The following is a 20,148-nucleotide window of genomic DNA, read 5'->3' as shown; positions in this document are numbered from 1 at the left end:
ATTTTAGTAAGACACTTATATTTTGGTCAAATGTTTTCAAAAGAATAAGAAGGAAAACCCTCCAAAGTGAGGACATTTAGACTTTTAGTTCTCAAAAAGAATACCACAAAAAAGTGTTTTCTAAAAATAAATGAGAATAAGGAATCAGAGAAGAGCAGAAGGCCTGAGGGTACCTTATCACACCGTTGACGCCCACATCTGCATCGGAGCTGTTGACCAGCAGCACGTCCGCCCCCGTCGGGGCGTTCTCCATGACGGTGGTGTGGAAGGAGGAGGAGGTGAAAACAGGGACGTTATCGTTCACGTCGTCCACCACGACCGTTACCGTCCCCGTTCCGCTTAGAGACGGAGAACCTGGAGGTGAGAGAAGAATAAGGTTCAAAAAACGTTCAGTGACAATAGCGGTTAGCTTTTCCTTCAGCGAGAAACTGCCTCGACGGCCAGGACAGAAGCAACTCATTACACTTTCCATCCACATGACAGACCTGAACACGGAGCATTTTCTAACTGACAGAATTAGGAACTCCTTTCTCGTGCCACAGCGAGCTGGTGAAGGGGGGAAACAGTAACATGTGAGCAACATTAAGACTCCCATTTTTGACTTTAGACACACAGAGACTTATTGCACATGACTTGTCATCTGCAGCGAGACTCACATTGAACCAATTCATTCTCCTGTGAGGGTTCAGCCACGGTATTCCTGCTGCGTTAATGCAGGCAAATTTCCCTGGCCACCGGTTTGGGTTTCCGTCGGTCGGACTGCCACATCAACGCAGCGCAGAGCACTTCAAAAGGGCTCAATGTCTCTGAAACCAAAGCTTTCAGGCGTCCTTCCTGGGGTCTTGGACACTCATAGATTTCATTTCCACAGCGAGGTATCTATTTTAAGGTGCTCGCCACTGAGCGAGTTAGTCTGTGGAATTTGAGTGAGGGAGAAGTGCTATTTTCAGCAAAAATCTAACCGTTTTTCTCCCTGAGCGGGTGACGAAACTGGGCTCGCTGGGCCCCTGGGGGGGATGGATTTAAATCAATAGCAGATGAAAATGAGCCGCAATACAGAAAAAAAGATTCAGACATCTGCCTTGCTTGAGCTGGCCTTTATAATCCATCCTTAAAAGGCACGCTGCACTGCCTGATATATATTCCAAACATAAACACACGTTCAGTGTAGTTACTGAAAGTCACAATGTGGGATTTGGGGACATCTTTAAAGGCTTGGCGGTATTTTGAGCTCTTAATGATTTGCATATATTTACATTGTTTATAAGGACAGGGAGCACCTGAGGACTGAGAAAAGCTGCACGAGGCTCTGTTCCCACCTCTAACTTGTAGTTGTTCCCTCCTGCAGCTCTCTTCAGGAATCCATGTGAATGTGTCAACTATAACACACCCAAATAAAAACATACACAATCCCGAGCTTGTGTCCCCGGTGCCTGTGTTCTCAGCTGTTGAAAACATCAGATGCTTGAACTTGCGTACCGTAGGGGCCTGGATTAATAAGAGATAATACAAAACACTTGGACGGTGGCCACCAAAGATTCTCTCCTAATGCGGAGCTGTGCAAAAATGTAAACATGAGGAATCTGAGAAAAAAAGAGGGTGTTGAGGGTCAGAAGAGAAAGCTCGAGGGACACTACGGATCTGTTGCTCTGACAGCGTGGATTATCTTATACATTTGATCAAAATAGGGCAACGCGCTCATCAGATATGGTGCCAATTCTTCTCATTTGGAAGTGAGATGGATTATCTTTCCCTCGGCAGACAACACATTACTATACGTCACCAAACTAAAAGGAACATGAGCATCACTGAGAACCTTTTTGCTTTTAGACACATTGACACTTATTGTCCAGGCACTGGGATTAGATATTAGGTATTTCAACTGTTAGTAAAGTCTGGAAGTTACAAAACTAAGGTAAAATAACTCAACGTAGAGTTGGTTTCACACTGGACATGAACAGAGGTCGCCTGGGTGAAAGTCCTGTGTTTGCGTGACCCAACCATCCTGCACAGACTTCCCTCGCTATTTAAACTACGTCAGTTGCTCTTGCCATCTTGTAATGACTCAGGTGGGTTTACATGGGAGTTAGTTTGCGTAGGGCTACTCATACAGATGCTAAAGTGTACCTCGGTGCATCGGTATACGACGCGGAGGGGCACTGAGCTTTGGTGCTTGACGCATTGGGAGTGAGACGGGTTGGCAGGGTAGGACAAACAGTGTCCAACCAACTGAAGAAGTGTCCTCGGGAAAGAAATGAAATTCCCCCACAAGCTCTGCGGCTGCTGCTACATTGCTGACACTGAACTGTGACCTCCCCGTGGGCAGAGAGGAGAAACAGAATTCCCTTAAGAGGATCAACAAATTTGAACATTATTGTGGCGTTTGGAGACCACCGCGGCTTCTTTCGGGAGGACAGGGGGATTCCTCACAAAATGAGATTTGAGATAGTTTACTGTAACATCACTTCGCTGCCTGGCTTTGTGATAATAAACAGACATTCGACCTTAAGCTTGACATGCATCCAGGTTTTCTGGTCAGAACAGAAGTGGCTGACATGGTCTTTTAGAATAAACAGCTGAATTCCAGAAGCAAAATAAATGGCACAAACAGAGGTAACAGTAAACAAATGTTTCATCCCAAAGGAGGAACAGAAACCATAAGACACTAATCTTTCGTGACTCATGACCAAAATGAGTCATGTGCTCTGCAGCTAAGACTTTTTTGGAGAATCCTGTTTATAACCAAATACAGGCAATATTACATTTCCAGGTGATTATGTATTTCCACCTTTACAAATATTTGTGATGAGGAGAACTCTGCTTATAAACAAATTACTCCAAAATCACCGGCGATGTATACAGGGGACAAGCATTTGGTGTCGAATGCAAAAGAATTAGCGGCAGCCGAAACACAATCCAAGCGGGAAATGTAAATTGTGGTATGAGAGTCTGGTAGCATCCGGTCCAGACTGCATCATCACGGGGCTGTGATCAAACGTCGTGGCTAAGTGTCCCGAACAAATGCAGTCAGCGGGATCACGTAGTCAGCCTCGTACTTGATTGCAGCTGTCTAATCCGCCTGCGCTTGAGCCCGCGGCGTCACGCGTTCAAGTGCGCAACCTGATCGGATTGACATGAGTCATCATTCGGTGAGGTTGTCATGGGAACAGATTAGAGAAGCTCCGCCTCCTTCGTCGCTGATCCTCTTGATTGGGATGCGATCCCAAGTCAGCAAGGTGTCTGTATCACTTTAAGTTAACCGGCGCGTAGCTGCTGCTGCCGGGCAAAGTGTGTTTGACAGTCAGCGGCTCACTAAGACTGTTGTTGATCAAAGCAGTTCTGAGCAGGCTGATACTCCAGTGGCTCTGGGAGCTAAGTGGCTTTGTGTACAAACGCCATTAGCTCCCACCAAGAGACGGAGGGAATGAAGAAAATATTTGGTTTTTGAGCATCGAGCCAGCTGCTGTGTTTTTCTGAACTCAAACTGCCTTCAGTTGTGCAGTCAAAAGCATTGTTTCCCCACCAAGAGCGGAAGCAGGCCAAGCTACGAGGCTAGCCCAGTGTGTGTGTGTGTGTGTGTGTGTGCAGCACACTGCCCTCCTTCCAGGCATTTCACTTGTGCACAGGATGTGATGTCACAACCTGTTTACTGCCTCGAGGAGAATGAACAACCTCCACCACGTGACCTTTTTTGACCTGCATTGCGTCTGCCACCAAGCGCTACAGGGCCTCCGAGGCACAGGACACTGTTGCCCGAGCTAATCCTCAGTAAGCATGGAGCACAGACACACTCACCCACCCACCCCCCTCGGTGAAGCCTCAAACACCACCTAAAGCCCCCCGACGCTCCTCTGCGTGACTCTGAACCTGTGCTGACCCCGCCGTCGTCGTCGACAGCCGTTGCTTCAAACGGGGCATTTTTCACGTCTTTTCTTGGTGTATCACTTCTCACAGCATCGTGCGCCTCCGTGCAGCCTCAGGACGTGCCTTCTTAGCCTCCTGGGGCTCACTCGTATCGCATAACCCCTGGCAGCTGTCCCACCCCTAGTGGTAGTTCAGATCTATCTTGTTACATCGCGTGGGCTGACAGATTTAGTCATCAAGGAACACTATATCCTGGCAGGTATGCAAATGTATGTAAATGACAGTTGTTTCAAATAGTTGTGGCGAGGGTGAGACATTCTTAAGAGTCATACGACGGCGGCTGCTGCTAAATAACGGGGTCCACATCGCAGCTGAGCATGTCGTCTGTTTCCGATTCTTACATTTTTTCCACCGTACCTGTAATAGTAGGAAAAACTGAAGACTTTTTATGATGTAGAAAACAATCTCCATGCCCTTCCTCTGTTTTTGGGAGAAGGAGTGACTCAACAGGAGAGGAATGCTCTGCAAGAGTGCTGAGACAATGCCAGCATCTCCTCCAAACAGTCTTTGCTGGAATCTGGAAAAGCTGAGGGAAGAGTGTCAGGCTCAATGATTGAGACGACTGGAGTCGAGGCGGGCTTCACCGCGTACGCCGTGGCTCAAACAGAGTAAGGGGAGGGGGGGGATATGCTTAAATTTGGCAGTGCGTAATCAGGCTCGCTGCTATATGACAAATGACATCATTTTGCCATGGAAAGAGAGCCGGTGGAAACTTGCAGCGCAGCGTCAGCTGCCTACCGGTGGCTGCCATGCACTGTGGTTACAAAAGTATTTTTTTCCATTGGCCAATCCCGTCCCCAGACCGACCCTCGGTTCTTTTTCTTTGTCCAGCAGTTTTGTAAATCCATTTTTTCACAAACGGAACCTGTTTCATCTGCCTGTGACGTCATTCGACTCGTCATGAAACAAAGCCACGCAGCTCAACGTTCAACAAAAGATTAAAATGATCGACTGAGATTCAAAACCATATCCGGTGACGCTGCTTGTGCATGTTCGACAGCAGAGTACTATTGTTTGCATGACCATCATGCTTAGAGACCTGTGATTTGTAGATCACCTGTTGGCCAAACAGATAAGGCAATCGATGCACTACCTCACCGCTGTCTGGAGTTTGCGCCATGAGCATAATCTTATTTCAGGGGTTAATCTTTGGTTACTTAGGAAAGCAAACTGCCGCAACCTGACACTTCTCTCCTGGTGATTACAGCCTCACTTCATCTGTATTTAACGCGCGCCGAAGAGTTATCAACACCATCGCTCGAAAAGTAAACTGTGTGCTTTTACGCGCGCAATTTGGCTAAGAAAGAAAGTTGTTTTGGAAGCAAATGCCACTCATCGCTCACAGTCCAGACGAGTACGTGTGTGTATATTTGATCCAAATTGATCTTGGTTATTATTGCACACGAGGAAATGGGGTATGGATCCAGAGAAGCATGCTCTCTCAATCAGTAAAGAAAATAGTGGACCTCGGGGCACCGCGGTTCCATGAGGTGGTTTTGCCCTAGATTGCTGTACTGGAGTGACTGAGCTCTGAAGCAGCATGGATACCACAAAAGGATAAATCCGAGCTAAATCCGGTTGATAACTGTCTCCAAGACTGAGGGTATTCTCCATGGGAGCACATCAGACTGATGGTATTCAGATAACTGTTTTTCTTTAAATCCTATGAGCAGCCATTACACTATGGGATGAAGTAGGGGGACGCTGGCGCCAGCGCGCCTCCTTTCACACAAAGCAACTGAATCCGTCGGGAAGCTCGAGCCACATGAGGATTCCTCCCAGCTTTAATTGAATCTCGAAAAACACCATTACCATTTAATTAAACGCAGCACATTCCCTTCAGATCTGGAAAATGACAGAGATGGGGCAGTGACAACCCAAACAGAGCCCTCCGTTTGATTTTTCACAATAACCCCGAAAGAACTTAAAAGTGCTTGTCGAACTGGCGGCGGGAACGACATTCAATCCAGCGTGCTAATATTTCATCGCTGAATCTGAGCGGTTTGTTTCGGCGTGGATCACGTTTGGAGAACCCAGAATAACCCCAAAGATAAATAACAAGCTTTCAGGACCCTGAGACTAAACGAGACCAGCTGACCATCTGCTGCCTCCTCTTCCATCCTACAGATCCACAGACAGTTTTCTCTGTAAGCCTCTCAACCCAGAAAGTATTGTCTAGCATAAACATATGGCAGAGTCTAAGCACCTTATTAGTGTCCATTACCACTGGACAAATCACATTAACCTCCAAGAAGGTGGCGTGGCCATACTCTCTGAACCGGAGGGGGTACAAATACATGTGTTAGTGACGATTAAGCGATCTGTTTTTTGACCGCTGCAGCTGCTATGGGGGCGCACACTGCTGCGAGAGCCTCGCAGGGGGGGTTGATTTGAAGGAAACAGCAGCACCCACCTCCTGGGAAAGGCTGCGGGTCGCCCTGAGTTGCTCAGTCTAAGCCGTGCTAAGAAGCAGGTTTGAGTGTCTCTGCTGGCACAAGAGATAATCTCTTCCTACAGCATATGATTGACGGATGTTTTATCAAACTTCGACAAACAACGGTGGAGCTGGGATGTCCAAACAACCGGATTCATTCCAGTCCAGGACAGGTTGACTTAGGGAAGACGGATGAATGTGCAGATTTATGAGACAGCCCATCTGTAGCCTAAAGCTTAAGGCTAAACGGTTAATTACGGTTTATGGACTGCGGCTGGATTGTGCTCTTAAGGGACAGCGTAAATAAAACACATCATTACTCAGAGGGGGGGGGGGGGGGGGGTAGAATTGGCCTCCATCAAGGCAAAATTGACATTTTTCTGCCTCTGAGAACCTGTTGCTTTGCAACAAAGCTTCTTTTAATGCGACCCCGTTCGGCACCCATGAATGGCCTCGGCGGAGCTGAGTGCAGGGTGCGAAGCTGTCCCAGCGCACAGTTTGCCAAACATAACAGAGTAAACAGAGGTTTTCTCACACTTAACAAGCAAGAGAGTGAAAGGGATATCTGAGTAGAACACTCAAAGCGGCCGGTATAAAGGGGAAAGAATATCTTCTAATAATACGGCACTCTCAGAGGCATTCGTCAAATTAAATCTAATGCTATACCGCTTTCCAGTTATTTATGGAGTGCCGCGTCTGACTGCTTTTTGCATAATTTCTTCCCCATATGTCACGGATGGGGTTTGGCGGTTTGAAGGCAGGCGAGGGAAGCATATCGACAGACTACAAGTGCTGCTTTTTCCTCATATTTTAGGGCCTGTGGTGAAATTTTATGAAGTGATGTGCCTTTTGTGTTTCTTTTTTTACAATGGTGCTTTTATTTGCTGTATTGTTGAATTTGTGGAAATCCCTATTAAGCAGTGCATCTGTGGAACATTCTGTACTTTTCTCCGTCAACAGAGCAACACCAGCAGATCATAACCAGTGTGAGAGTCAAGGACACACACTGGCAGTGTCACCCGCTCGTAACACAACTCTATAATGTTCATGCGGCCACATAAATCTGAAATATGACATTGGGAAAGTGCTAAGGAGAGAAAAATATTCACACACAGTATAACGTACTGTAAGTTGTTTAAATAGAAAAGCAAGTCGTGAACAGCTACAACGAGCTTTGAGAGAACTTGAAGTGCTAACCAGAGTCAGAGAAAAACTGCAAATAAACATAATTAAAAAAAGTGGATTTTGCCAAGCCAGTCTTCCAACCCACACCAGCTTTACTTACCAAAGCTATTTACACAAACACTCAGATGGAGCTATTGTTAAAGCGTACCAGGGAGTGGAAAAGAGAAAACAGGCGAGAGGAAAAAACTCTGCAAGCTGCACATTGTTGCAGCACAGTTTTTTTTAAAGAGCTAATCCCGAATGTTACTGCTCTGTTAAAGTTCACTTGAGGAACCTGATATTTTATTTGGCTAAGTCCTGTGTTGCCACTAGACTGCAGACTGGCTGAAGCCTTCAGAAATGGACCCTATTAAAGATTTATTATGGCAAGTGTTGGACAGTGATCTAGCAGTGCCCCGGCCACGCTTTGACTCCGCGTTATCGGTGTGCGTACAGGACTTCATTTGCTCTAAATTTCTATTTGTTTAATATGCCAGAGATGAATAGATACACGCTCTTTGTTGCTCTTTGTTGTTTTTGTTGTTTTTGTTCGAGATTGACGGATCCTTATTCAATTAATTAAGTCAAGAGGAAAAAGCTCGAGAACACTGGCGGGTTTATGCACCAGATTCATGGGAGCCATTTAGGAGAATAAAAGACACTGCTTTAAAGTAGGGATGGTCATTCAAATTATTTATCTGCTCAGCGGCCGATTAGCCCCCCCAAAAACTCCCCCTCACCCACCAGTCAAAAGGCCAAATACAAACAGCGTGGCACTACGGAGCGATGTGCTGGAGGGATGTGACAGACATGGGATGTTCTATGCGGCCATATTCCGCCATAATAGGCCTGGGCCGAGGGATTTACTGTGCCTTCCCTTTAATAAACGTGACCGAACACGGTGCATGTCAATGCGTCCCGAGGACACTCTCAGCACCACATGCAGACTCACACGAACTCGAGGCAACAAACACAAGACACAAACGCACAAACTCACACAGATGTCTAAATATCTAAACGCACAAGCAAAGCAGAGAAAACATGCACGTGCATGACTGTGCAGACATACAGATGATACAACCTTACATACACTGTCACAGCAACTAGTTCATCTCTTTAATTTTAACACAATTTCACAAGGAGACCACTTATTTCCAACAAGAGATAAACAAGAGACGCACAAAACATGATGTGAAATGAAATAATAAAATCCTCAAAACCCAAACAACATCAGTACAAACTAACCCATGAATAGAATAGAAGAGATGATTATCCATATCAATAAACAAAAACACAACAATAACAAAATGTCTAATTGACTCGAGAAGCTTTCCCTGGTGATGACTCATTAATAGAGAAACCCTGAACCCTAAAAGTCCCTCTTGCTCCAAGGCTGCTCCATCATAGCCACCGATATATATATATATAAAAAAAGCTTCTGGCAACTTTATTTCACTTATTGAGAAAACAGTTCACACTGAAGTATTCACTTCTTATGATCCTTACATTTATGAGCACTGAAAAGAAGTGAATTGTTTAGAGAATGGAAAGAATGCTATCAGACTGGTTGGTTCTGCCAAAACACACCCGACCAGCTGCCAGAGACATACGAATATGTTTTCTTCAATCACTTAAAGCTATTCCATAAACACTAAGTGGCGAAAGTATGTTACTGTGTGGCTCTGTTGGAAATCATATTGTTTCAGATTCTTCCACGGGGGCATAACTTGTGCGTTGCTGAGCACAGGCTTACAAATCTGATTCGCCTGCAGCTGATTCCAGATGTTGTCCCCGGCGTTGAGATCAGCCTCGGACCCCGCAGCCACCAAAGTCTCCAGCTATCTGCACTACTTGTTGACTCAGAAATGTTGCAAACAACTTTCCATAAACAAGAGACAGAGAGAGAGAGAGAGAGAGAGAGAGAGAGAGAGAGAAGGAGAGTGAGAGAACAGACACGTCCCAGGTCTGATCTTCAAGTTTCCTCTCAACAAGACGCCTTGTAAAACACCTTTAAGCGGCTTGTGTGGATGCCACATTTTGGAGTTGCTGCGCACAGATTTTAAAATAATGGCAGACGTTTGCCAAATTCTGCTGCTCTGCCGAGCCAGAACCCATTATGGGAATCGGCACCCAGTGAGCTCTTTTGTTTCCATCCACTTCTTGACAGATTTCAGTCATCGCAGCAGGCACAGAGCGTCCCGAAGCGCCGCTCAGGCTGCGATTAATCGGTTTACCGTCACCGCAATGACCCGGGGAAGACGGGACACCATCGCACAGCACACAATCACGCAGCACACAATCACGCAGCAACGCCCGATTACGTGGAAGTCAGTCTATGATTCATTCACAGAAGAAGTCTACGACAGCTAGGGACTTAGAGCACATATTTCTGATCATAAGTCATTTAGCATTTGTGTTAAAAAACAATAAGTTATCTCCTCTGCTCATGATGAAGAGTTTGTGTCATGCAAATACCAAATATGACAATACAACATATTTTTTAACAAACAGACAACGTATGTCCACGTCTGACAGAATAATACTTGTACAGACTGAATTTTTGGGCAGTGTCATTTTTTCTTCTCGCTCTGTCGTACCGTGTTTTGGAGTCTAGTAGCACTAGTAGCAGTGCAGGAAGATAAAGGCAAACGTTAACTTGTAAAGATGAATGTCTGTGGTTGCAAATGGGTCACGGTAGACAGCAGAATTGGAGACACGTCTGCACCATCCACCTTCGACATTTCCTGCCAGATAGCGCCTGGGAGAACCATTTCCCCCCGCCGTCTCAGCCGAGGCCTCAAAAATGTGAGAAAATGCTGCTGGGTAATTTGGCCTGTACTATGATTATGGGTTTTTTGATATTTTGATATTCTACCCCAAATCCCTCTTCTTCTTTTTTCTTTTTTTTTCTGCCTCTCACCAACATCGCAATGAAACATCCTGTCAAAATATTTTGGAATTGTTGTCAGGGTTCTAAATATGGACTCCTTGTGAAGCGCAGAAAAAAGGGATCGAATCCTAATTAGTATGTTCGCTTTGTTGGGCAACTTTGTCCATGTGGCACAAACCTCTGAAGAGCACGTGAAGCAAGAAAACCTTGACGAAGCACGAGGAACAAGAACCCTTTTTTTGTAATGTAAGACATCTGAAAATCGTATGCTGCTGCACAGTTTTTGATTTACATACTCATATAATGAAAAAGGACATAATCTCCCCAACAAATATGCAAATATTTCACTGACCATGTAATAGATAGAACACTCCATGCAACATTGTCTCAATTCTCACCAAATCCTGTGCACAGTCAAAAATACACCGCGTTATGATCGGTCACATGGTCAGTCCCAGGAATGAAACAGAACCACCCTCAGACCATGGCGGCCGTGCCAGAGCAGCTCGGGGGAAACATATACTTAACTGGGCTACCATGTGATTTGGCTGCGACGGGGATACGCATGTACTCCTTTAAACTGCACATTAACTGGCCTCTATGCAATAACAAGTTAACCTTTTATCTGGCTATAACAAGCTCTACCGCCGTATCCAAATAAACAGAGGATGCTGTTCAATTGAACCCGCTGAAAGGACTTCTGGGGAATAGGTCAAAAAACACCCAAGCTAAAAACTCCCGAATGTTTACTTTATTGTGCCACACGAAAAAGAGCACTGTGCACACTGTGAACTCAAAATGATGTTTGTTGACACTGCTGTTGGTTTATGAACATTTTCTTTTTCAACTGGCTTTTGCTGGCTGATTACAAAATGTGTTTCTAGCTTTGCAAAAGATCAACATGACCATGTAAGGACACATTACACGGAGCTCAGTCCTCACCAGACAGTCATGATAAGTTGAAGAAGTTGAATGTGGTGCGAGTTCAGACGTAAACAACACTATAAACTGAAACGTAACACTGCAAGGCCAGCATAAAAACATCTTGTACTTAAAAAGATAAGTCAGACGTGTTGAGATGGAATCAGCCGCCCTCGCAGCTCAAAACCTCCGCCGTGGTCTTACCTGAGTCGGTGGCTGTGATCAGCAGGACGTATTTTCCCTGAGCCTCTCGGTCCAGAGTCTGGGACACGCTCAGCTGACCGCTGGACGACAGGCTGAACGCGCCCTCGTCGTTCCCGCCGCTGAGCATGTAGCTTAGCTGCCCGTTGGCACCTTGGTCGTCGTCTCTGGCAACAACCTGGAAAACACAAAAACAAGCCTCTTCAGGGATTCTGGGTATCGGACTTCTTGTTGTGAAAAAATGTGTTTTTCATTTCCAGCAGCCAAAGTGCAAACTGCAGGTCTGGAATAAACAATTAAGAGGGAGCTTTAATAGCATGGAGGCAGTGGTGGAAAGTAATGTACGAGACTTAAGTACACTTTAGCTTCTGTGTTTTAAGTGCAAAATAGGATCAAATACTAAGAGAAAGACGATGTAACCTGTGAGTCACAACTCTTCTCCGTACATATTAAAAGTTTAATATATTAGCAACAAAACACTCTCTTGCTGAACACACTCAGGTGTTTTGTCACGACAGCATTACGTGGTCTGGTTTGACCGATCGTTTCAACAGTGTGTTTGTTAATGTTAGCTTGTATTGTGACTGTGTGATTCTTCTTCTGCTACATTTATGGGATAAAAGCAAATATCAGCAAAAGTTCCATAGTTTTGCTTGAAGTAAAGAACCTGAAAATGATGTTTTTAACTTCTGTACTGTGACGTATTCCACAGTGAAACAGAATATTTGAATATTTGAAGGATGTACAGTTAAAAGATAAAATCCATTGCATTTGATTGGACCCTCCACACAAACCTCACTTGTCGCTAAAAGTTGCAGATTGATTGACGTACGGAAGTCATTATATTATATAGGATAGAAAGCTGATTGGATTTTCATATAAAATGCAAAGAAATGAATTAATGAAATAGGTGCACAAGATGACCGGTTAAAAAGTACAGGTCTTACTGAGTAACTATTTAGTTACTTTCCATCACTAGAGATCAACTTGTGCTTCTGGGCTGTACGAGTTGACCTGACATTTCAGTGGGTTAGTTGACAAGTGATCTTTGGAATGAGTAGTAACAATAGCTTAAGCACCATATTCACCAAATCAAAAGATCAAATTTTTGCAGTTTTCTAGCAGTTTTCCTTTTTGTTTTTTCCCTCCAGATGTGTTTTATTTTGATAAATGCGTTCATAAAGCCAAGTACAGCTGTCAGTAACCCAGTATGACCACCTTGAAGCAGCTGAGGGTTAATCACCATCACGGTGCATGAAGGTAATTGTTGAGGGAAGGAAGATCATTACTTTATTCACTTTGTCTAATCACTTTGTCCCAGGGAATCCACAAAACAACACTGAGTACGAAGCTATTATTCAGTCTTGACTTTTCACCCTCGTGCTGCAGCATTAGACTACCACATTTCACTGGTGAGCCTAAATGCATTGTGGGGCTCTCCAGCCCTCCCTGCCGTGCATGCCGCAGACGGCCAGGTTAGCACACAGATGTGTGTTCTTGTGTGGCAGAAGCCCACCGCGTCTGGACCCCTTCCCCACCACATAACTGGTGCCCTCATTTCCTCACAAGGTACACAAAGTGGGAAAAAAATGGAATTGCGCCGTCACTGGAAATCAGTCCTTTGCTTCCATTTTTTATACATGGCTCATTTAGTCATCAGGCTGGGTTGGGACGTTAATTGCCCTCTCATGCAATTTAACCCCGTTTCATATTTCGGTGGAATCCTATAAAGACGTAATTGTGCGAAGCAAATAGCAGTCATATATCATTTCTATATCATTTTAGCCACGTATTTGTCATGGCATTTTGCAAAATAAGACCACCATGCTAAGTGGTTCAGTGCACCGTTATGATGCACATACCTGCACTTATTAAGTTAGTATTACTACAGATCTGGTTAAGGCATTTGCTTATTTAAGGGCTTAGAACTGTCATTCAAAACACTGCCTTCTTTTCACTCAGGAAGTCCTGTCTGTGAATGTTAATGACGTCCCAACTGCTTAAAATGTTAATGAGTGTCTTGACAAAAAGAGAGAACAAACATACTGACCTGCAGGATGTTTTTTGGGAGATCCTCAAAGTTCTCCTGAACATTGACAGTGTAAGGAGAGAGCTCAAACTCAGGTGAGCAGTCATTCACGTCCAACAGCACAATGTTGACCGTAGCACGGTCCACCCTGGGGCTGCTGCCTCGGTCGGCGGCTTGGACCACCAGTGAATAGGACGAACGCGCCTCGCGGTCCAGCTGCTTGGCCACCGAAATCACCCCTGTAACCGAATCTATTCTGAAATCAGAGTTGGTGTTGCCTCCTGAGATGGAAAATCGGATCTGCCCGTTGGTTCCCTCGTCTGCATCGCTGGCGAACACCTGGATAACATCGGTCCCGGTCAAGGTGTTCTCCTCGATCTCGATGTCGTAGATGTTCTGCGAGAAGCTCGGCGTGTTGTCGTTGACGTCCAGAACCATCATAGTCACATCCATTGTTGAGGACAGAGGGGGTTCGCCTTTATCGGTAGCTACGACCGTGAGGGTGTAGTTGGAAAGCTCCTCGCGGTCCAGTTCCCCAACCAACCTGACGTCTCCGTCGATCGTACCGATGCTGAACTTGTTACCGAAAGGTCCTTTGAGGGAGTACTCGACGTAGCTGTTGGGTCCACTGTCGGGGTCTGCGGCCTGGGCAGTGAACACGACCGTGTCCACTGGCGTGTTCTCCTGGATGTAGGTCATCCTCTGAGAGGTGAAGGTTGGCGGGCAGTCGTTGACATCCAGAAGGATGACGGACACCTGGGCGGTGCTGGTGAAGCGGGCCATGGGAGGAGGAGCCAGGTCGTTGACCGTGATCACCAGGTTGTAGAAGGATTGGATTTCTCTGTCCAAGGCCTTCTTGGTTTGGAGGACTCCGTCCTTGCTGATGACAAAGTGGCCCTGGGAATCTCCAGACGCAATTCTGTAGAGGAGCTGGGCATTCAGGCCTGGAAGACATAAAAAGAGGGAATCAGAAGACAATGATAATGATACCTGAATTATTTCAAAGGGTTTGGATAACGGCATGTTGGTCAGCTCCATCTTCAGCACCAGCACAATGATTGTTTCATTGAGGACGAAATCATGTTCTTAATAAAACCTTTAATTGTTTTGTCAATAAATTATCAGAAAAATGCTAGAATATCCCACAACCCAAGGTCCAAACCATGACATTTTTTATTTACTATCATGTATGACAAAGAAAAGCATAAAATCATCACATTAGAGAAGCTTAAATACGGCAAAGATTTGGCATTGCTGCTTAAAAATGTTACTGAAACGATTTGATTAAAAAAGTAGTCTTTGCAACTCCAGTAAACTGAGAGCATCCCCGGTGCGGTCAGCCTAAAGTGCTTCCTGCCAAAAGATACTTAACATCAACGAGACAGACTCCGTTTGTATTTTGCTCCCACGGTTAAATGTGTGACTTCCCTCGAGTGGAGAACTGACAAAACCTGGAACCAAAATTAAAGTTGGCCAAACAGGAGGACTCTGTGGTTAAGTAGGAGGCTCTTTCTTATTATATCTCCTTTTCCTGTACATATCAGGCGGAGAGTTTGGGTGTATTTTTAACTAAAAAACCTGTCTAGTGGCACTCACGGTGCCAAAAAGAAATAAATCTACCAGGAACTATTTAATATGACCTTGAATTAAAAGAATAGCCAGATAACAAACAGTGGTGGAGGTTGAATGTTGATATTTTTGACTAGCGTCTATTGTTCCAGATGTGATTGTTAAATATCCTGTATGCGTCTCAATCATATGCGTTATCTCCATCCATTTCCACAAATTGTGCATGTGCAGCAGCTGGAGCTGCATTCATGTGCTGTAGCTCGACTGATCGCTATCAAAAGACAAAACACTTCCTAAACTGACAGTGGAGGTTGTGACACTTTGGAAAATCCCTCACGATTGAAACATTTATTTAAAGACGGTGTGACCGAGTTGATGGATGTTATGAACTATCTATCCTTGAAATCACGGCCTAATCCGCAGCACTGCCCTGGAACTGGGGGTTGAAATGAGCTTAAATTGAGCGTCTGTAATTCAACACAACGGGGTATTCATGTGGAAAGCATCGGCACCTTCCCACACTCAGGCGTGTATTTACAGTACACAAGTAATCCCTTATCAAAAGCTTGAGTGCTACTTCCATCCGGGTTTAGGCTGCGCTGTCTAGAGACAAAGTCTGGGGGTCGGGGGTCAGGGCTTAGGAAGTGCTAACAATGGCGGCGTTTTCATTTTGACAGTGAAGAGCGGCCGCTATGTATCTGCAGAGGACGACGCGGTCGGATTATGTGGACGGTGGAGAAAGATTCCAGACTCTGGTTGAGAACCAGGCAGCATATTTCCCAGGAATGTAGGTCACAATAACCACATTAGGTCTGGGTGAAGCGGTAATTACAGCGGAGGAGAGTAGCGGTGACCGTTCAAATACCGCACGGCACTTCACATACATGAAACCCGCCACCTGAAACGCAGAAATAACTCAAGCCACTTAATCACACGGTGTGGCTGTGTTTCATCGGGTCATTCATGCGCGACGCGCAGAATAAAAATGAAAAATAAAATGTAGGTTCGAGAGCTTCTGTGTAACCAACTGTCATAACGAAATGACAGGCCTGCATTAAATTAATCTGCTTTGGCGAACTCACACTTGATTTATTCAGGAGGAGAGCACATTAAAACATTCTCAGAGAACTTTTAAATATAAGGACATCTCTGGGATACCTGATCAGAGTCTAACTTCATTTAACCACAATTTAAATATTCCTCTTCTGACATATAATTCTTGCACTAATTCAATTTATCCGAATTCGGCAATTCAAATTGCCGAATGTTTCTAAATATAGTTAAAAAAAACCCATTTATTTTTGGCCTCTTGAGATTTTATTGGTAAAATCATGAAGGAAAGTATTTTCTGACAATTGTGATGTTTAACGATTGTCAAATTGCCAACTAACCTTACGATTTAATAAAAATATATTAATAATAATAATATTAAAGCCTCAAGATGCAAATAGATTAAGCAGCTACTTTTCCGATAAAATGTTAAAATCGATGCACAAATGATAAAAGCAGGGCAATAAGCCAAGAGTGATTCAATAGTGGAATAATGCATCTCCTATTTATTGACGATAGATCTATTAGAGCCTGATAAATATGGCTAAAGTAATTTCTAAACTTATTGTTCAGCCGTTAAAAATCCTGCCAAATAACAGAAATATTTGTTTTGTGTTCTTTAAATTCCATCTCCCTCATAATTTCCCATTCGTCGTACCATCATCGGCATCACTGGCCCCGACAGTGACGATGCTGGATCCAGGCGGCAGACTCTCAGAGACCGACGTGCTGTACACGGTGGTGTTGAAGACGGGCGGGTTGTCGTTCACGTCCAGGACGTTGAAATACACTCTGACCGTGCTGGCCTGCCCCCCGCCGTCCCGGGCCTTCGCCGTCAGAATGTAGTACTGCTGCGTCTCATAGTCCAGCGGACGCGTCACGTTGAAGACGCCCGTCACCGGGTTCAGCAGGAACGCCTCGTCCTCGTCGTCCTCCTCCAGCGAGTAGGTGACCTCTCCGTTCACCCCCGAGTCAGAGTCGCTGGCCAAGATCGCCGCCACGATGGAGCCTGCGAGAGACAGACGGGTTGTAACACAGAGGCGAGGAGTTAGACTTTACTGCCCCATAGAACGGAATGACTTTAATATATCTACAGGGTATTAGGGATGTTTATTAATACCAGTGACTCCGTGATCACTCTGCCAGCTTCGCTTTTTTAACTCACTTGGCCAAAGCCTATCCCTGGTATTAAACTGATAATGTACGGATGAAAATAATGCTATAACAGCTAAAGATTAGGTGTCTTCATTAGTATTTACATAATCATATCTTGATTACATTCTTCTGTCATTTTCCAAACTTTCTCTCTCATTCCTGCTGTGATTGTAGCGGTGAGAGGAACAGAGGAGCTGGGCCAGACAGCTGTCAGTGTTATTGTAAATCCTGCCGGTCGCTGATAGATTTCCATATAAATCAAATATCACTTACTGTTCCTTTGACCTCTTAAACTCTTTTAATTTGCCCCTTCAGGAAGGTACAGAGGATTTGGGAGAGCTACAACGCTCTTATTAAAATGCTCTTTGAAAACTAAAAAGTTTTCTTATAAAAGATACTCTTATAAATTGCTAAACACGCTGCTCCCAATAATTTGAGTTCTTGATGAGCTTAACAGAGCGGTCTGAGAGCTGCCTGTCTGAATCCACAACGTCTATGCATTGTCAGTGGGTTTTAGTTTGCAATCGGACGCTTCACTGACTGACACTAAGACCTCACCCGGCGCCATGTCTTCGGGGATATCGAAGGAATACGTGGCCCGGGAGAACTTGGGCGTGTGGTCGTTGACGTCTTTGACGGTGATGTTCAGCCTCATGTCGGACGACTGCTTCCCGTCGTCCGCCCGCACCAGAAGGGAATACTTCGAACGGCGCTCCCGATCCAGCTTCTTGGTGGCGATCAGATCACCGGACTCGGGGTCGATCCGAAAGCTGTCGTCTGCCCCGCTGATGATGGTGTACGTCACGAGAGCATTGGGACCCTGAGGTGAAGGCAGGAAACGTGATATTATCATTTGTGTTTTCATGTTCATTGTTTCAAATAGACAAACCACTTTAATTCAATATTTGCTGGCTACTCTACATTTTCTAAAACATTTTATCAGTGTTCAGAGTAAAGAAAGGGGCGAGTAAGTTAGATGCACTTTGCTGAACTCGTGCCACAAAGAGGAAGCGCATCGTGATTACGAGTATCAAAGCAACTCTAACCGGGTAGGAAATGAGTTTACAGCACATGTTAGCGTGTCACGTCTGCAGATCAAACAGCCGACGTGTCTAGCATGAATGAAACCCTTCTGCACAGAGACACTCCGTGAAGGAGAGGCTTGAGGTGTCAAAGAGGCCGTGCAACAGATCACAAATAAAGACGGAGGAAACGCATGTGAAGGGATCAAACCCAGCTGACCTGCACAAACAAGAGGCAAACTACAAACTCCATGAATAACTTGAAGTCCTGCACAAACATGCTAACAAGAGAATGAGGTGAAACACAAACTCTAACATAAAAAGGAAACACACTCATCTTATCAAGTCATTCATGTGAATTATTAAACACTAAAAGTAGTTTTTTTTTCATTAAATAAAGTTAAAGTGCAGTAAGATTATTTTGGCAACAGGTTCTATGGCGCCCATGTCTATAATGCATTATAAACTCTATACTTTTAATGCTTTATAATCTATTTATATATTTATAATTAAAGTTAGAACATTATTTGTAACAATAATTACAACACATTATAAATCATTTAAAAAAGACTCACAAGGTCAAGTATCATAAAAGTAATAAGTTACTCTCTCAAAATATAGACTTTTTTCCTGACATTACAAAATTGGGATCCAAAAAACTGTGTTTGTTTGGGACAGAGGTTGAGATTAAACAAAAATGGTAGATTTCTTCGCTTGTTTTTAGCAGTCAGGGAGACAATAAATACTTGATATAAAGGATATTTTAACACTGCAGCAACTCTAAACACTTAGTATATGTCAAAAACACACTACTTTTACATCTTAAATCACATCATGTAATATAAAATGTCTCATTCATGAAGCTTAAAAAGAAGAGGACAGGTCATACGCAGAGAAAAAAGGAGCAGAAGCTGAATGCCGACGTTCTGGTGAGTCTCGCTCTCAGTCTTTGAACTTTTGGGGGCTATAGTGTTCCTCTATAAATGCAACTAATACATCCCCTGTTACCTTGGATGAGTATAAGCGATGTGACACATGTGATCGCTATAGCGAGAGGCTTTGGAATAGGAGAGGCGGACCGAACGCGATACGACAACTGAATGGGCCCGACGACAGAGCTTGACATTTATATTTGTGCCGGGGAACAATCAGAGATCAGACAACTGTCTCACTCTGTGTCTTCTGATAAAAAAAGAAAGAAGCAACATCAAAAAGCTACTGCTATTCAGCGGGATAAGGTTCCGGTTACAGCCAGTTAAGAGCTAAGCTAAAAGGGACTCTTTCAGCTATGCCTGATGTTTGTGTGGTGCTTTCTGATCCTGCCTGGACAATGGAAGGGCTTAAACAGAGAGGCGTTGCATTAAGCTCCTTTCTGTCTCTGCATGTCGACACATTTACTGCCTTGCTGGACAATGGTGCTCTCACAACGAACGGCGTTTTACATAAACTGTATGCATGCAGTCATGTTGTCTCTTGCATCTCACTTAATCTGTAGCTCTCAGGCATGTATTTGCTGAGCCGCCTCCTGAACTCAGCAGTCTTCCGTGGGAACACAAGTGCTATTCCAGGACGTTTGCATAAAGTTTCTGATTGAGCCTAGATAGATTTACACCAAGGCGTTCTTTTTAAAGGGACCACAGTGTGTGAAATGGCAAAAGTATAATTTATGGATACAGGTATCGCAGGTTCATATAACTTCTGGAACGGACCAGAAAAGGAATAAATTCTGTCCGTCACAGAGTCAAATTAAATGACTTTCCCTTCTATGTTTAACAGACTTTGTGCATAA

The 20,148-nt window shown here is 44.5% G+C and overlaps 1 protein-coding gene across 1 annotated transcript in view; it reads right to left on the bottom strand.

Annotated features, from left to right (window-relative positions):
- fat4 (FAT atypical cadherin 4) overlaps positions 1-20,148 on the bottom strand; it is a 98,060-nt gene that overhangs the window by 23,490 nt on the left and 54,422 nt on the right. The window contains exons 3-7 of the mRNA XM_076105196.1: positions 17,896-18,157; positions 16,841-17,191; positions 13,585-14,507; positions 11,538-11,712; positions 174-354 (exon numbers count right to left, since the gene is read on the bottom strand). Of these exons, the coding sequence (XP_075961311.1) occupies positions 174-354; positions 11,538-11,712; positions 13,585-14,507; positions 16,841-17,191; positions 17,896-18,157 (1,892 nt within the window). The remainder of the gene's footprint in view (positions 1-173; positions 355-11,537; positions 11,713-13,584; positions 14,508-16,840; positions 17,192-17,895; positions 18,158-20,148) is intronic.

This window comes from Anarhichas minor, unplaced genomic scaffold (genome assembly GCF_050575085.1).
Source record: "Anarhichas minor isolate MPS153535 unplaced genomic scaffold, ASM5057508v1 ptg000031l, whole genome shotgun sequence".
In the NCBI taxonomy this organism is placed as follows: Eukaryota; Metazoa; Chordata; class Actinopteri; order Perciformes; family Anarhichadidae; genus Anarhichas; species Anarhichas minor.
Note: the sequence above shows the minus strand (reverse complement) of the source record. Positions and strands in the feature narration are given on the sequence as shown.